This window comes from Leptopilina boulardi, unplaced genomic scaffold, assembly GCF_019393585.1.
Source record: "Leptopilina boulardi isolate dan_hultmark-lab unplaced genomic scaffold, ZJU_Lbou_2.1 LbouV2_97, whole genome shotgun sequence".
In the NCBI taxonomy this organism is placed as follows: domain Eukaryota; kingdom Metazoa; phylum Arthropoda; class Insecta; order Hymenoptera; family Figitidae; genus Leptopilina; species Leptopilina boulardi.
The window spans coordinates 153,265-173,341 of NW_026138046.1; the positions used below are offsets into that span (position 1 = coordinate 153,265).

The 20,077-nt window shown below is 21.9% G+C and overlaps 1 protein-coding gene across 2 annotated transcripts in view; it reads right to left on the bottom strand.

Annotated features, from left to right (window-relative positions):
- LOC127290953 (calcium uniporter protein, mitochondrial) overlaps nucleotides 1–19,335 on the bottom strand; it is a 95,758-nt gene extending 76,423 nt beyond the window's left edge. The window contains exon 1 of one of the 2 annotated variants that reach the window (XM_051319810.1): nucleotides 18,810–19,335. In XM_051319810.1, coding sequence (XP_051175767.1) covers nucleotides 18,810–18,917 — 108 coding nt within the window. In that variant the 5' untranslated portion in view covers nucleotides 18,918–19,335. The remainder of the gene's footprint in view (nucleotides 1–18,809) is intronic. The other variant, XM_051319811.1, reaches the window with a different exon arrangement.
- Between the last annotated feature and the right edge of the window lie 742 nt (nucleotides 19,336–20,077).

A 20,077-nucleotide genomic window follows, 5' to 3' on the forward strand; every position in this document is an offset into this window, starting at 1 on the left:
AGTAAAAAAAAATTTTTTATAATAATTTATTATAATAATATTATTATAATAGTTATAAATAATTATATACATAATATGAAAATATATATATATTTTTTTTACTTTTTATTATTATAATTATTTTTTTTTTTTTTTTGAGAGAGAGAGAGAGAGAGAAAATTAAAGTTTAACGAAAAAAAGTTTTATTTTTTTGAGGTTATGTCTAGGTAAATTAGTCGCGCGTCAAAACTTTGTACTTTCGGCATACATAACCTCAATGTGACAGTAATTGATGCTTCGTAAACTACTAAAACGGTCTACACGGGTAGAAATCCCCCAAGGCCTTTGACCCAAAAGTCGCTAACTACTCTCACAAACCCCAAAATTACTCGCGGCAAGCCAAGAGGAATTTCTTGTTAATTTGTTAAAGAACTTGCTTTCACCTAAAATTTACTTCAAAGATATTTGCTATTCACACAATTTATATATGTATCAACAAAGTTATCAAAAAAAAATTTAATTCGAGTTTAATAAAAAAAAAATTTATTTTGAGGTTAAAATTTTTTTTTTATTTTCATTATTTTAAATTAATTTGCAGATTTACATTAATTTTCTATAAATAAATAATAAATAATAATAAATAATAATAAATAAAAAAATTTTAGATTAAAAAAATAATAAATAAAAATAATTAATGTACAATAAATAAATAATAAATAATCAAGCAATTATAATTAAAAAATTGTAAAATAATTATAAATAAAAAAAATTTCAACAATAAATGAATAAAAAAAATTATTACAATAAAATAAAAAATAAATACCTAAATGAAAATAAAAAATTGCATTTAAAAAAAAGTAAATAAATGAAAAAAAAATTATGTATATTGATTTATTTGTTAAATGGCATAAAAGCCAATACAAAGAGTTTGCCGCTTTAAAAATTATACATTTTTAAAAATGAAGTTTTACAAAAAATATATAAATTTTTTAAATCTACATTATTTGTGGAATCTAGAATTTTCAAAAAGGAATTAATTATGTTCTCTTCGTCGTAACAAGGGCAAATATGTTTCGCTCTCTCTTCGCGGAGATAAGGACATTCAATAAAAATAAAAAAAAATAAAATAAAAAAAAAAAATTATGAACAATAAATAAAGATAAAAAAATACAATAAAAAATATAATTAAATAAAAAAAATACAATAAAAAAAATAATTAAATAAAAAAAAATAAATAAATAAAAAAAAAAACTACGCACAATTAGAAATAAAATTTTTAAAAAACACAAAATTCTATTTTTTTTTATTTTTCTACAAAAACCTAATTGCTATAGTAAAAAAACAATTTTCTGTTTAAAAAAAAATTATTAAATTTGTCTTTTTAAAAAATAATTTTTATGGCCTCTAAAAAAAACATTGTAACTGTGAAGAAAAATGTTTTTCTTTTTTTTTTAATTTTTAAAGTCTAAAGTGCTTTTGTTGAATGTGTGTGTGTTTCACAGTCCCCTTGGGCAGAAAAGGGTTTAAAATGTCAAAAGAGCATCGGCTTTCACATACACCTATGCCAATAGTTTTCGTTCTTTTCTCTAGTTCAATTTCTGGTAAATCGACTTTTAAAATAGCACAAAGACATACACAAAATACATTGCCCTCGTGATTTTTTTTTTTTTTTTTTAAAGAAAACGAAAAACATTTATTTTTTAAAAAGTTAAGAACTGCTTTAGAAAAAAAATAAAAAAAAAATGATAATAATAATATTCTTTCATTTCCGAATTGTAAATAATAATTTCCTTTTTTTGATGAAGATAAAATTTTTTTTTTTATTAAAATTTTAATAATAATAATAATAATAATAATAATAATAATAATAATAATAATAATAATAGTAATAATAATAATATTAAAAATAATAATAATATTAAAAATAATTTTACTTAGTTAATAAAAAAAAAATTTTATATTTTAATCAAATTTTTGAATTTATAAATTAAAAATTTAAAAAAATTTTTTTTTCTCATTTTTTTTAATATATTACTTTTTTAAATCTTGATAAACATAATAAAGCATATTAAAAATATTTTTCTTTTTAAAATGCACCACAATATATTTTTTTTTTCCCCTCCTGTTTATATAAAGGGGTTTTTCACTTTAGTGTGAGGGTTGTTGAATATTTTAAATAAATGCCACCCGAGCGCACATTTGTCTTGTTTCGTTCTGCTTTCAAAGATGTATATACATATTATATATTTTTTTTAATGAAAAATCCATCAAACTTGGAATATCAACACTTAATCAAAATTTTTTTCCAACACGCAATATTTAAATTTACAAAAAAATTTTCTACGTCTACTTTTTTTTTTACTAGTAAAATTATTATTAAAATAAAATACAAATATTGTTAACAAAGAATAATATTTTTTTTTTTATCAAAGATGTAAATTTTATTTTTCTTTTCCAATATGCGCTATAGATCGTGGTGAAATCTATAAAAGATGCGCAGTAGATCATTTTTTTTAAAGACAAAAATGCGCAATAGATCATTATTAAATGTACAATAAATAAATAATAAAAAAAAACAAAATAAATTATTACAGAATATAAAGATCTATTGCGTAGGTTTATATTATGAATATGCGCAATAGATCCTTACTAGATGTGCAGTAGATCTTTTTTTTGGCATTATACCATGTGCAATAGATCCCTATGAACAGTATACGTGCGCAGTAGATCACTGTCACAAGTATACTTGCGCAATAGATACCTGTAGTCAATATACATATGCGCAGTAGATCGCTTTGAATATTACTCAAAAGTAAATAGATAAATAGATCTTTTTTTTAATTATAAGTCAATATGCGTGCGCAGTAGATATTTTTTGGCATTATACATGCGCAGTACATCCCTGTCGACAGTATACTTGCGCAATAGATCCCTGTGGTCAATATACGTGCGCAGTAGATCTTTTTTTGACATTATACTTGATCTCTCAGCATATAATTCAAGCGTATTAGATCTTTTTTTTGGCATTATACATGCGCAATGGATCCCTATCGTCAATATACCTGCGCAGTAGATCCCAGTCGACAGTATACTTGCGCAATAGATCCGTGTCGTCAATATACCTGCGCAGTAGATCCCCGTCGACAGTATACTTGCGCAATAGATCCCTGTGGTCAATATACGTGCGCAGTAGATCTTTTTTAGCACTATACTTGCGCAATAGATCTCTCTTAGCATATAATTCATGCGCAGTGGATATTTTTCGATAAAATACTATTTTATCAATTCTATAACATCTCTACAGCGACAATATAGTATATTTTCATCGACAAAAAAAAAAACACATTATTTCTCAATATTCTGCTAGTAAAATTCAATTTTTCATTGTAATTCGTTAAAGAAACGGAAATTAATCAACTGTAAAAGCCATCAATACTTGTCAGCAGTTGAATGAAGTTACTTTTCCTTCACATCGTCCCCTAAATACTTCAACTACTACTACCACTACTTTTACTATAAATTGAAAGGTCACGCGCATTATCGGAAAACGTTCGGAGTTTGTTTTCTCCTTATCAAAGATTCTCCTTTTTCTGCCTCACGTTTGGAAAAAAGAATAAAAAAAAAAAAAACCTCAATTGGGCCACTGGGCCATGTTTGATACGTAATCAAAAAAGTTTCTAATTGTATTATTATTTATAAATTTTTTTTCCTTTTTCATTGGATTAAAGAAATCTTTTGTTATATGAGAAAAAAAATGACATAAAGGGAAACAAACAAAAAATAAAGTAAAAAATGTTTAACACAATTTGAGCTAGTTTTCAAAAGGATATAATATCTGGAAGAGAGAGAGGGAGGGTGGGTGGGAGGGAGAAATGAGTAGGTGAAGGAGATGAGGGTGAAAACCAGAACCAAGGTTCTAGGTGGAACAGATCGATGCTCATGGCGCCTGCTGCAACCTCCGCAGTCTGGACCGCCATATATATATATATATATATATACACAAAACACTGTGACAACATCTATGTAAACATTAGTCTGTTCATAGCAAATCCTATCTCTCTCTCTCTCTCTCTCTCTCCCTTTCTATTCACTTCTATCCTCTGTATTCTGATAAATTGTGGATAAACACATTGTAACACAACCTGTGTGTCTTGTCTATTGTAATCTCATCACTTTCAAGTGATTTTCTATATATATATATATATATAAGAGAAAATATATCAAATTGTTTATTTGAAAAAAAATGTAATAAAATTATTAAAAATAATAAATAAATAAAAACAATAAACAAATAAATTAAATTATAATAAATAATTATAATAAATAAAATTATGAATAAAATAATAAATATAATAAAATAAAAATCAACCAAATAAATATAATAACAAAATAGCAAAATAAAAATTAATAAAAATAATAATAATAATATAAATAAAATCATAAATAAATGATAATATATAGTAAAATTATAACAATAAACAAATAAATGTAATCAAAAAATAAATAATAACAATAAACTAATAAAATAGAAAATTAATAAAAATAAATAATAATAATAACAATAAATAAAGAACAATAATAAAATAATAACAATAAATAAATTTTTTTTTTTATTTAAAAAATTTGGAAAAAAAAGAAGAAGTTATTTTTTGTCCTTCTTTTTATTTTTGTTTTTAAAAATAATTTTTTTTTTTGTTTTTAAAAATAATTTTTTTTTTTTGTTAATTAAAAAAAAAGTTGTTATGTTTTTTGTGAATTAAAAGAAAAAAAAGAAAAAAAAATCTTTTATCTGTAAAAGGGTCTTTAGAATAACTTGAGACTCTCTTTGAGACAATTCACTGCGTGAGTAGAATCTGACATAGCTTTTTTTGAAAAGAAGGTAATAATGAAAATTCTACAGCAGTAGTTATACATGATTTATCCCAACATCTCGTTTTTTTTTTCTTTTTTTTTTTTTCTTTATTGCACAATGGAAAAAAATGCACTGTTGCAAAAATGTGAATTTTTTTCTTTCCTATTTGAACTTAATTTTTATACATAATTTTTTTTTTCTATTTAACAATATTTTTTTAACTAAATAGTTTTTTTAATAAAAAAAATTTTTTTTTTTTAATTTTATAAATAAATAAATTAAAATATTTAATTTTGTTTTTTCAAATTTTTTTTTAATTCAATTTTTCATAAATAAATAAAATAAAATAAATGCAATAAATAATTAAAATTGGTAAACAAATAAAATAAATGAAATAAATTATAAAATAAAATAAAATATTAAATTAAATAAATAATAATAATTTTTAGAAAAAAATTTTATTATCAAATTTTAATTTAATTTATTAATTTTTTTTTTTATTTAAATTGACGTGTTTTTAAATAATTTAATTAATAAATTTTTTTATAACATTAAATTTTATTATTAATTTATTAAATAATTAATTATGAAAAATTTTATTAAAAAAAAAAAATTTTTTATTATTATTATTATTTACAGTATTGTCATTTTTTTTCCTCCCTGGAAAATGTAATTTATCTACATATTATAATAATATAAGAAAATATTTCGAGCTATTTTGTAAAAATATTCAGTTTTAACTTTCAGTCATTGTTACATATATATATATAGGTATAGTTGGAGAAATTACTCCCAAGGGTCCTACATCAAAAGACTACTTTATCTTGGGGGATAAATGATTCGTAACAAGAAGGGTGGAAAAATGGTTTCAGAAAAAAGATGGATAATTTTTGTCGGCTATATATATATATATATAAATATTAATAATTTTTTATTTTAATTTTATAATATTTATTTTAAATAAAATAAAATTTATATGAAAACCAAAAAAAAAGTGATAAATAAATTTTTTTTGAAAAATCAAATAAATATTTAAAAAAAAAATAATAAACAATACAAAAATTTGAAAATATTAAAAAAAAACACCAATAAACAACAAATTAAATAAAACGGAAATAATAATAAATAATAACAAAAAAAAATTATTAGGAATAAAAAAATGAAATAAAAAAAACTACAATAAATAAAAAATTTAAAATTAAATTAAAATTAAAAAAAAAAAATTAAACAATAAGAGAGCATTGCAATTGAAAAATATTTTTTAAAGACTTAAATGAATAAAAAATATTTCCAATCAAAATTTAATAATTATAGAGTCATTGTTAATTATAAGTCTATATCTTAATTCTCGTCTTAATTCTTCATAATGAAGAATAAGAAATATATATATATGTTTCTTCTTATCGTATGAGATCAGATGGGATTCGTGTCAAGAAGATAAGAAAAGATTCGAGTTTAATGTTCTAAAAACTATAAAATGAAAACGTCATCTTTTAGATCGAGAGTATTAAAAATAGAGATTTTATAATAAAAAAAAAAAAATTCAATGGAAAATTTTCATTATGGACAAATATATTTATATATTTATAAAACTTTTTGTTTTTTTTCATAAATAGATATTGAAATTTAGTTAAATTAAATAAAAATAAAAATTACAGATTTCTATTACCGGCAATTTACCGACATTATCCTGCTATACCGTAAATTTGTTAAGTATACCAAAATATTAGTATAACGATCTTCATTTTATGATAATCTCTATATTTTTCCTCTTTCGTTTATAGATATTACAATTTTGTTAAATTAAAAACACAATAAAATTTATAAAAAAAAAAAAAAAAAAAAAAAAATTACAGATTTCTATTGCCGACAATTTACCAACATTCTTTGCAATACGATAGACTTAGTATAGTTTACTTTCAGAAAATTTTGTTAAATTAAAAAATAAATTAAAAGAAACAAATTACAGGTTTCTATTACCGACAATTTACCGACGTTTTCTGTTTTACCGTAAATTTGTTAAGTAAAGCAAACTATTTGTATATAACTGTCTTCATTTCATGATTATATCTACTTTTTACCTACTCGTACATAGATATAATTTTGTTAAATTATAAAAAAAAAACAAAAAAAACAAATTACAGGTTTGTATTGCCGACAATTTACCAACATTCTTTGCAATACGATAGATTTAGTATAGTTTACTTTCAGAAAATTTTGTTAAATTAAAAAATAAATTAAAAGAAACAAATTACAGATTTCTATTACCGACAATTTACCGACGTTTTCTGTTTTACCGTAAATTTGTTAAGTAAAGCAAACTGTTTGTATATAACTGTCTTTATTTCATGATTATTTCTACTTTTTACCTACTCGTATATAGATACAATTTTGTTAAATTATAAAAAAATAAAAAAAAAGCAAATTACAGGTTTCTATTACCGACAATTTACCGACGTTTTCTGTTTTACCGTAAATTTGTTAAGTAAAGCAAACTATTTGTATATAACTGTCTTCATTTCATGATTATATCTACTTTTTACCTACTCGTACATAGATATAATTTTGTTAAATTATACAAAAATTTAAAAAAAGCAAATTACAGGTTTCTATTACCGACAATTTACCAACATTCTTTGCAATACGATAGATTTAGTATAGTTTACTTTCAGAAAATTTTGTTAAATTAAAAAATAAATTAAAAGAAACAAATTACAGGTTTCTATTACCGACAATTTACCGACGTTTTCTGTTTTACCGTAAATTTGTTAAGTAAAGCAAACTATTTGTATATAACTGTCTTCATTTCATGATTATATCTACTTTTTACCTACTCGTACATAGATATAATTTTGTTAAATTATAAAAAAAAAAAAAAAAAAAAAAACAAGTTACAGGTTTGTATTGCCGACAATTTACCAACATTCTTTGCAATACGATAGATTTAGTATAGTTTACTTTCAGAAAATTTTGTTAAATTAAAAAATAAATTAAAAGAAACAAATTACAGGTTTCTATTACCGACAATTTACCGACGTTTTCTGTTTTACCGTAAATTTGTTAAGTAAAGCAAACTATTTGTATATAACTGTCTTCATTTCATGATTATATCTACTTTTTACCTACTCGTACATAGATATAATTTTGTTAAATTATACAAAAATTTAAAAAAAGCAAATTACAGGTTTCTATTACCGACAATTTACCAACATTCTTTGCAATACGATAGATTTAGTATAGTTTACTTTCAGAAAATTTTGTTAAATTAAAAAATAAATTAAAAGAAACAAATTACAGGTTTCTATTACCGACAATTTACCGACGTTTTCTGTTTTACCGTAAATTTGTTAAGTAAAGCAAACTATTTGTATATAACTGTCTTCATTTCATGATTATATCTACTTTTTACCTACTCGTACATAGATATAATTTTGTTAAATTATAAAAAAAAAAAAAAAAAAAAAAACAAGTTACAGGTTTGTATTGCCGACAATTTACCAACATTCTTTGCAATACGATAGATTTAGTATAGTTTACTTTCAGAAAATTTTGTTAAATTAAAAAATAAATTAAAAGAAACAAATTACAGATTTCTATTACCGACAATTTACCGACGTTTTCTGTTTTACCGTAAATTTGTTAAGTAAAGCAAACTATTTGTATATAACTGTCTTCATTTCATGATTATTTGTACTTTTTACATACTTGTATATAGATATAATTTTGTTAAATTATACAAAAATTAAAAAAAAGCAAATTACAGGTTTCTATTACCGACAATTTACCGACGTTTTCTGTTTTACCGTAAATTTGTTAAGTAAAGCAAACTATTTGTATATAACTGTCTTCATTTCATGATTATATCTACTTTTTACCTACTCGTACATAGATATAATTTTGTTAAATTATACAAAAATTTAAAAAAAGCAAATTACAGGTTTCTATTACCGACAATTTACCAACATTCTTTGCAATACGATAGATTTAGTATAGTTTACTTTCAGAAAATTTTGTTAAATTAAAAAATAAATTAAAAGAAACAAATTACAGATTTCTATTACCGACAATTTACCGACGTTTTCTGTTTTACCGTAAATTTGTTAAGTATACCAAACTATTTGTATATAACTGTCTTCATTTCATGATTATTTCTACTTTTTACCTACTCGTATATAGATACAATTTTGTTAAATTATAAAAAAATAAAAAAAAAGCAAATTACAGATTTCTATTACCGACAATTTACCGACATTCTCTGCTATATCGTAAATTTAGTATATTTTACTTTAACATAATTTTGTTAAATTAAAAAAAAATAAATAAAAAAAAAAATTTACAGATTTCTATTATCGACAATTTATCGACATTATCTGTTTTACCGTAATTTTGTTAAAGTATGCTAAAATATTAGTATAACGGTCTTGATTTTACGATTATCTTTAACAAAAAAAAAAACAATTATTTAAATTTTAAAAATTTACTTGAATCAGCTTTATATTTAGAATCATTGTAACGTCTTGATCATTTTTTTTTATTTATTTTTTTTAATATTTTTTTTTTTTTTTTTTTGAAGAAAAAAACGATTGTTTCTTGAGAAATTGTGTCATTATGAGACGATGAATATCTACGATGACTCAGTAACAGTCGACCTCAGAATCATTTACAAATATGTATGTATATATACGACTCACGTGTTTCATTGATCTTTCACATTCTTTGCAAATTTTATTATTCGTATTTATTAACTGATCTCTTTCAATTAAACTAGTATATTATAAAAAAAAAAAAATTTTTTCATTTTCAATTTCAAAAAAAAAAAAAAAATTTTTTTGAATCAAAGTATTTTATTATTTTTCAATATTTTTATAAAAAAAAAATTTTCTTCATTTGAAAAATTTTTAGGAAATTTTACTTTTTTTTATATTTACTAAAAATTATTTTTTTATACTTACTTTTTTTACTTTCACTTTCACTTATTCTTTTACATACACTTTAAAATTCCCGCCATTGCAAAAAAAAAGTAAAACCGCGGGAAATTTAAATCAAAATAAATAAAATATTTTAATAAATTTTATAAATTTTTTTTTTAATGTAAATAAAAATTAAACAGTATTTTTTTAAAATGAGAGTTTAATTAATAAAATTTTTATCAAAAATTGTCATAGGTAATTAAAATTATTTTTAAAATTATTATTAATTTTTTATTATTATTATACAGCCCCTATATATGTTAATAATTAAATAAATAATAATAATAATATTTATTATGATTTATACGGTAAAACAGATTATGTCGATAAATTGTCGGTAATAGAAATCTGTAATTTGTTTTTTTTATTTTCTTTTATAATTATAAATAACAATAACAATAACAATAATAATAATAATAATAATAATAATAATAATAATAATAATAATAATAATAATAATAATAATAACAATAATAACAACAACAATAATAATAATTATTATTTTAATTATTATTATTGTTTCGACAAATATAACAATTAAAAAAAAGTGTGACGAGATTTTTTTTTTTCGTCATTTACATAAATGTAACCGCACTTGGAGCGAGAAATAATTGAGCTTTCAAACATGAAAAACTGGATTACAAGAGACTTAAAAATTATTCCTTTTCTAATAATGAATCATTCATAGACTTGTGGCATTCACACTTGTCCCAATTTATAACACAGAAATGTCATTTTAAAAATTACCATACTGTATATTTAGTAGACAATTCAAAAAGTTTAATAAAAAAAAAAAATTATTTTTTTTTTGCATTTTTTTTTTTTTAAAAAAGCATTTGTCATAAAATGTTCAATACAATTTTTTATGTTAATTAATTAAAAAAAAAAATTTTTTTCCATTTTTTACTTTCATAAAAATACACTACATATTATTATAATTATTATTTTTTTAAAAAAATGTGTTTCAATAATTTTGAATAATTAAAATTTTTATTTTTTATTTATTATTATTTGTTTTTTTATTTTATTTTTAATTTATTTTTTTTATTCTTTTTTAATTTTTTTCTTATTATTTGAATAATTAAAATTTTTGTTTTATTTATTATTATTTGATTTTATTTTTAATTTATTTTTTTTATTTTTTTTTATTTTTTTTTCTTATTTTATTTTTGATTTATTTTTTTTTTTTCTTATTATTCTAATTAATTTTTTTTTTTAATTTTTATTTTAAATAAAGAGAAAGAAAAGTTAATTTAAAAAAAAATTTTTTTTTTTAGCAAAAGATGAGTTCTCTCTTTTTACAAATTTCCACTTGACTAGCATCATATCTATTTTGGTAAAGAATTTTACTTTTTTTTTTTTATTACTATTATTATTTTCAGCACACAGTGTGAAAGAGCAGGAGAGACAGAAAGATGATCTTGTGTCCGCGACGACCGAAATTTGAGTGACTGCTGCTAATATTAGCAATAATCTAAAAAAAGAAAATTTTTAATAAAATAAAAAAATTTTTCTGATAAATTTTTTTTTTTAATATATTCATTAATTTTTCTCTATTTTATTGAATTTTTTTTTTTGGTTTCATTAAAAAAAATATATATATTTTATAATAGGTATTGCAAAAAAAAAAAAATATAATAATTTTTTAATAAACAATATTTTTCCATATAATATTACATATTTATTTAAATGTTTATTTAAATATTTGTTAATTTAAAAATATATTTTTATTACATTACTTTTAGTAATGTATTTATTTATTTATTTATTTATAAAAACAATACAATTTATTACTAATTATATAATATATAATTAATTTCTTTATTTATAAAAAAAAAATATCTTTATTAATTTTATTATTGATAGTTATTTATTTTTATTTATTTTTATTTATTTTTGTTTATAATATATATATATATATATACTAAGTGATGAGAACGTTGATAACATTGTGACTATTTTTTATGAATATTTATATAACATTTTTGATATTCATACACCATTGAAACATATAGATTCTTCGAATTTCCCACCTTGGTTTTCAATTGAATTAAAAAATTTGGTTTATGATAAGAAGACTGCTCATTTAAATTATATTAGAAATAAAAGTGACATAAATTATTTGAAATTTTCCAAATTGAGGTCAGAATGTAAAAAACTTTCTAAAATTTGTTACAATAATTATATATCAAATGTTGAAAAATCTATTTTGGAAGATCCAAAACAATTCTGGAATTATGTTAAATCTAATCGTCAAGATCATAACATTCCTACACATATGTTTTATAAGGATGAATCTGGTGATACATATTTAGAAATTTCTAATCTTTTTGCGAAACACTTTAAGTCAGTGTACACATTACCTTCTGCTAATATCCCAGATTTAACCTTCAATCATAAATTTGATGTGAACCTAAATTCAATAACAATCAATAGAAATGATATTTTCAAGAAAATTAAAGACTTAGATGTCAGTAAAGGACCAGGTCCCGATAGAATTACTCCATTCATTGTAAAATCATGTGGATACTCGTTAATTGAACCTTTGTTTATAATTTTTAATAAATCGTTAAAATATTGTGTTTTTCCACATGAATGGAAGAAGGGAATGATAACTCCAGTTTATAAGTCTGATAATAAAAATAACACCCAGAACTATAGGCCTATAACAATTTTAAGTGTTTTTGCAAAAATTTTTGAAAGTATAGTTTATGATAATTTTTACACATCGGTCTCTGAAACTATAACCGAGGAACAGCATGGTTTCGTCAGGGGTAGATCCACTGTAACAAATTTGGGTATTTTTACAACCTTTTTAACGGAAAAGTTAGAAAAGGGATTGCAAGTCGATGTTGTTTATGCTGATATATCGAAGGCGTTTGATAAGGTGGACCATAATATACTTATAAATAAATTGAAATCACTAGGCATTTCTGACAACATTGTTCTTTTTTTCAAAAATTATCTTTCTGACAGGTATCAGGTGGTAAGGGTTGGTGGTGAATTTAGCGATCCTTTTTTAGCAACCTCTGGGGTATCACAGGGATCACGTCTAGGTCCCTTAATGTTCATTTTATATATGAATGATATTAAGCAGATATTCAAGCACTCCTCGTTTTTACTCTATGCTGACGACCTCAAATGTTATAAAGTAATTCATACGGCTACCTTTCAAAAAGATATTTTGAAATTACAAAGTGATTTAAAAAGACTTCAAAATTGGTGTGTTAAAAATCATTTAAGTATAAACATTAAAAAGAGTTTTGTTGTAACCTTTTCGAAGGGTAGTGCAAATTTATATTTAAACAATTATACTATTGATGGTCATATTTTGGAGAGAGTGGAGAGGGTGCGTGATTTGGGTGTTATATTTAGTAGTAACTTAATATTTAATGATCATATTACAGAAACTGTTTCAAAAGCCTCTAAAGTCCTGGGTTTCATAATGAGATGTGCCTCTGTTTTTCATAACATGTTAACCATCAGAACTTTATACCTGACGCTTGTCAGAACAATCATAGAATATGCATGTATCATTTGGGCACCTTTCTACGTCTTCCATATAATCAGAATTGAACGTGTTCAGAACAAATTTCTTAGATTTGCCGCGAGATTACTTAATATCCCCTTTGACGTGCAAACACATGATTACAGGGAACTTAGATCGGTATTAAATATACCACTGTTAAATTCACGTTTCTACTTTGCTGATATGGCTTTTTTGTATAGACTTATGAATGGAGCTATCTTTTGTCCTTCACTTCTCTCTATGATAAATTTATCAGTGCCTAGAATGTTTTCTAGGCGATATACATTGTTTTCGGTGGCATTTCATAGAACTAATTATGGTAATAACTCATTGATTGCTAGACTTAGCAGAGAGGCAAATATGATTTCTGACAACATTAATTTTTTTGATAACAATGCCACACGGTTCACATCATCATTGCGTAATATTTTGCTAAACGAAAACTATAACAACTTTTCTTAAGTGGCTACCTAGATTTAGTAAAATTTAGTATTGTAATTTTTAGATTTAGGAGTACTTTTGTACGAAAGGGCATGTCCCGTTATGTTTCAAATAAATAAATAAATAAATTATTAAATAATAATTTAATTTATTAAAAAGAAATTTAATTTTGAACTAATAGCAAAAATAAATTTTCTAAACCAAAAGGATCGTAACATTTTTATGTGAACATAAAAAATTGTCAGAGGTTACTGCACCATCATTCTTTTTTTTTCTTTTTCTTTAAATATTCGTCGGGTGCTTCCAGTGACTCTCATGTACGTGTATATATATATATATATATATATATACGTATATAACTATTATACACATGTAACATCGTAATAGTTTTTTTTTTATCTCGTGATAAGCAAGGGTAAAGTTATAAATTTTTTGAAATTTTTTTTTTAAATGTAATTCTCGTGTTTAAAGTCATGTAAAAATTATTTCCTTTTTAAATAATAATAAATTTAACGCCATTTAATTAAATTTATTAATTATTAAATTTAATTAATTAATTTACTAATTAATAAATTATTGTTAATTAATTAATTTATTTATTAATTAATAATTTAATAACAATAATTGTACCAATTTATTAATAATTTTTAAAATAATAATTATTATTAATAAATTATTTATAAATAAATATTATTGTTAATAAATTATTAATTAATTAATATTAATAAATTATTATCTAAAAATCATTACTAAATTATTAATTAATTATTTTATCTAATTTTAAATTAACTCTAATTTTTTTAATAAAAAATTATAACATTATTTAAACAATTAATTTTGCAATTTTTTGTATTTAGAAATTTTTTTTTTTTTCACCATTAAATTTTGGACAACTTTCTCTATAAAATATTAAAAAAAATAAAATAAAATTATTATTTTTTTTGAAAAATTTTTTTTTTTTTGATAAATTGCATGCCACATGCAAAAGTTGTTGAAGCATTTAATTTTGATAATGGAGTGAAAGCAAAAAAAAAAAAAAATAAATAAAAAAATTAGGACTTCAGAGGAGGGAAAAAAAAATCGAACTTAGAACGTTGCTTGCGTGATTAAGAGAGCACAGGTCATTAAACTCGAATGTGATAATGCGAAACCGACACTAAACGAATTTCAAAGCGTCAAATATTAAGTACATACAATAATAATAATAATAATAATAAAAGGAAAGGGAAACGTAAAGAAAATAATAATAATAATAATAATAAAAGTGATGACACACAAAACGTTTAATATCACCCACGAAAAATCAACAGAAATTTAATTTACCTTATTTTATATTATTGCATCTAAGGTCAAGTGTAAAGAAAAGACAATCGTTTAATTAAATGTGTGGTAAAAATTCAAATTTTAATAAAAAATAAAATTTTTTTTTTTTCAAAAAGAATTTATAAAATTTTATTTTTTTTTAGAAATGGAATTTATAAAATTTTATTTTTTTAAAGAAAATATAGGTATAATTAATAAAATTTTTAATTTTTTTTTATAAAATTTTTTTTTTTTTTTTTGCCATTTTGAAATTTTTTAAAAAACATTTCATATTCCATAAAGCTTGGATAGTACAAAACGCGATATTTCCAGGTTAGCAGCTAATATATATACTTTATATTGCAATCTTCGCAAAAAATGTTTCTTTAACAAAAAAAAAAAAAAAACTAAAAATTTCGTGTTTTTCGTCAAAATATAATGGTCACAACTTTTTTAAATTTTATTTTTTTTTTTTTTGCAAAAAAAAATAGGCTTTAGGAATGGTTCTGGTCAAATTTTTGACACACGTGAATATATGTATATATTAATGTAATATAATATATATATATATATAATAAAAATAAATATAAAATATATTATATATTATATATATATATATAAATTATTATTATATTATTATTATATATTAAATATATAATATATTATATAAATATAATATAAAAACATATATAATAAAATTCAAAGTCACTGTTCTCTGTATACAGAGAACAGTGACTTTGAATTTTTGATAAAAAAAAAATCTATGTCCTTCCCGTCCTTAAAGGGGTTTTAACATAATATTTATTAATATTATCACAAATTTTATTATTCAGATTTAATGTACAAAAAAAGTTGCTGCTTTTAAAATATAATTATTTAACAATTTTTTTTTTCATATTTATAAAATTTTGTAATCAATAAAGCAAAATTTTTTTTTTTTTGAGGTTAGTTTTCTAGAAAGTTAAATATTGAGGAAAATATAAACATATACAATTTTGTGTCTACTGTATCAGTTTCTATATATATATATATATATATATATATATATATATATATATATATATTTAAATTAATTTACTAGTGATATTTAATTCAATATTATTATTTTTATAGTTATTATCATTTTTTTAATAGCGAAAAGTAAAGTGGAAATCTGTTACACCAAGGAGGAACAACTCCACGGATTATTATTATTATTATTATTATTATTATTATTATTATTATTACAGTATATAATAAAAAATATATTCTAAAAAAATAAGAAATAAATTTTTTTTTATTTATAAAATTAAAAAAAAATATATATATCCATGTGGTAAGTTGAGGTTATGTTTATTGAAAATTAAATTCATATGTTTTTTGAAAATTTTAAATTCGTTCGTTACTAATTAATCTCTAAGGAAAATTTGTTGCCAACCAAAAAAAATAAATAAATAAAAAAAGAATGTTGAACAATTGAATCCCGATATAAATTCGTAATTATTGTTGGTTAATAATAAAAATCCTCTTTTCTTGAATGATGATGAATAATAATTAAATGAATTGAAAGGAAAAGGAAATGTTGGATATACTCTTCTTGAAGTTAAATAAATTTTTTAATTTCGTTTGATGCCAGTTGTTAAATCGTCATAACGCTTCTCCAATATAGGGTAAAAGGTACAGTGACCGACACCCAGACAGTGAACGACACCTGCTATTAAAAACGATAATAACTATAAAAATAATAATATTGAATTAAATATCACTAGTACATTAATTAATATACAATATTTAAAAACTTATACAGTTTATACAAAATTTTATATGTTTATATTTTCCTCAATATTTAATACTTTCTAGAAAACTAACCTCAAAAAATTTGATTTATTGATTACAAATTTTATAAATATGAAAAAATTGTTAAATAATTATATTTTAAAAGCAACTTTTTTTGTACATTAAGTCTGAATAATAAAATTTATGATAATACTAATAAATATCATGTTACTTAAATAGAAGTTTAAATATTTTTTATTTCATTAAAGGGTGTCGTTCACTGTTTTCATACCATACATTTTTAAATTAATATTATAAACTCTTATCAAGGTGTTTTTTAATTTTAAACTTGTGGACTATAAATTTTAACCCAAATCTTTTATTTAAAATTTATTTTATAACTAAATCTTTAATAAATTACGATAAAATGTCATTTAAAGTTGAAAGTATGCCCAGGGTGTCGGTCACTGTACCCCTTACCCTAATTTTTTTTTTTTTTTTGATATATATACAAATATTATAATTGAGACTGCAAAGAACATTCTTAAATCCAGATTTATATAATTTTGATGAATTAAACAAATTGACAAATTTTTTTTTTTTTTTGTTAAATTCATTGAAGTAAATCCGACCAGAATAAACGATAAATTTAGAAAATTAAAAAAAAAGAAATTAAAAATTAATCAAAATAAATAATTAATGTGACAAAATCAAATTTTTCGATGACTCCAATCTCTATTGTTTTCCAACGTTTATTCTATTTTAATTGTACTTGATGAATTTGTGAATTATGATGGATGAAAAATGAACTGAAATAAATTATGATAATGGAATCAATCATTCATTTTTAACTTTTTATATTATTTTATTTATTTTGGTAAGAATTTTATATTGTTAATTTTCTGAACTCCTTTTTGTTAGTATTAATTTTTTAATTTATTATTGTAATTTGATAAGACTCCCTGAAGAGGAAATCGTACAGATTTCGAAACGTTGGAGAAATATAATTTTATAACTTTTGGTCCGAATGTCTTCGTTTATTTTATTTATCTTACTTAATACTACTCGGACGTAAAAGATTATTCATAATCAAATTTTTATTCGTAAATTGTAGAATTATCAATTTCACAATATATATATATATATATATATATATATATATATATATATATATATATATATATTAAAAATAATAATAGTAATAAAAGTAATAAATTTATTTCCTAATAAGTGATTTTTTTCTGAAATCAATAAAACCGAAAAAAAAAAATAATCAAGTGACCCTTCACTACAAAAAACCTTAATTCCCCATTTGCGTGTAAATTCATCCCCTTTAAGTTTGACTAATTTTTTGTTTCTAACCACTTCTTTTTTTTCGTCTCCCCCTCAAAGTCAAAAGAAAAAAAAACCAAGTCATTCAATTTTGTTAAAAAATACAAAATTAATTTCGCTACACTGTATATATATATATATATTAATCGCTCATAGTGACAGGTGAAGGTTAAATTTCACTGTTAGAATCAAGATACCAAGGATTATAAAAAGGGAGAAGTTGCTAAACTGGTCCTTGCCTTTTATTCCCTCACTTTGGTTCCGAAACATTGGCCTCAATTTCATTTTTTTTTTTTTGCAATTCCCAAAAAATAAAATTTTTTTTTGGAAAATAAAATTTTACCCACCATTTTGAAAAAATCAGAAATAATATACTAAAAAACAAAAATATTTCTTATTTTTCTCTTCAATTTGTGGAAGTAAGGAAAAAAAATAATAGGAATTTCAAAAATTTCGAGGAAATTGAATAGAGAGAGAAAAGTTCCTGGAATGAACCGGTGTCAATATAAAGTTAAAACGTAAACACTAGATGATAACCTCTTGAATTCATTGGAATTATGTATATATATATATATATATGTATATGTATAATAAAATATAATTGGAGAAATAAATGAATGAAAATGTAAAAAAATATTTATTTACGAACGTTTCCATATTTTCTGATGACAATTAAATTTGGATTGGCACTAAACACTCGCGTCATTTCGAATCTGAGGATTAAAATTGCACGACAGGATGCACCGGCAGCGGCCATATTTTCTTTCTGTCTCTCTCACACACACACTCTCCTTATTTTATCTCTCTTTTTTTCTATGTCACAACACTATTTTTTTTTTTCTGTTAATAAATATATTTCTATTTTATATATAGTGACGAGGTAATGTGTTTTTTTTCTTTTGCCGGTAAACGTGAGGGAATTTTAACACCTGTTTATGAAAACTATACCTCCGGCGTAGAACCACGAGGGACGATCGGCCGCTTTCGAGCGACTGCCGCCCGCGAGGGCAGACGACACATTTCGTCGGATATGCCAGCGGGAGAGAGACGATATACCACCCAACTCCCAAAAAAGAAAAAAAAAAAAAAAACTTTGGTACTTGATTGTGTATACACATTTGTTGGAGTGAATCATGCGCGTATCGACAATATTTCCAACGGAACTGAATATAATAATAATATTATATTTGCAATATGAGAGGAGAGCAAGAAAAAAAAAACAAACAAACAAAAGGTCAAGCAGATGATATTAGACAAGTGGAGGGGGGAATTAAATTTCCCGCCCATTTAGAACGCATGCGCCACAATCGTAAAAAAATTCTCAACATTTTTAATATTAGTTATATTATATATAGTTATAATATTTACGCTCATTTACTAATTTTATATTAATATTCATCGAAAATTAATAACTACAAATATTTATTTTATTAATAATTTTCTTTTCTTTCAGAGAAGGTAATTTTTTTTTAGTAATTCTACTTATCGACAGTTGGATTTGAGGCAGTGGAGGTTTACCAATGTTGCTACGAGGCGGCGCTGTGACTTAACAGCTTGTGGTAAGTGTCACGAAGTAATATAGAAATCTCCCTTTAGTCTGTCGTCTGCTGGTGGAGCTACTGAGCAGATGTTTTAATTTCAACATTATATTCATTCAAAACTCTTGTGATTTTAAAAGAACATTTTTTTTAATGTGAAAAAAATTTCATCGAAAATTATAGTATCAAAAATATATTCAATCTCATTATTATTATTATTATTATTATTATTATTATTATTATTATTATTAATAAATAAAAAAAAATTTTATTATCTCTGTTATGATGAGAAAGGATCTTGATGTCCGCAGGAAGGCGTAATTGACAAAACCTACATTATTATTTATTTAATTATATTAATTTTTATTATTTATTTTGT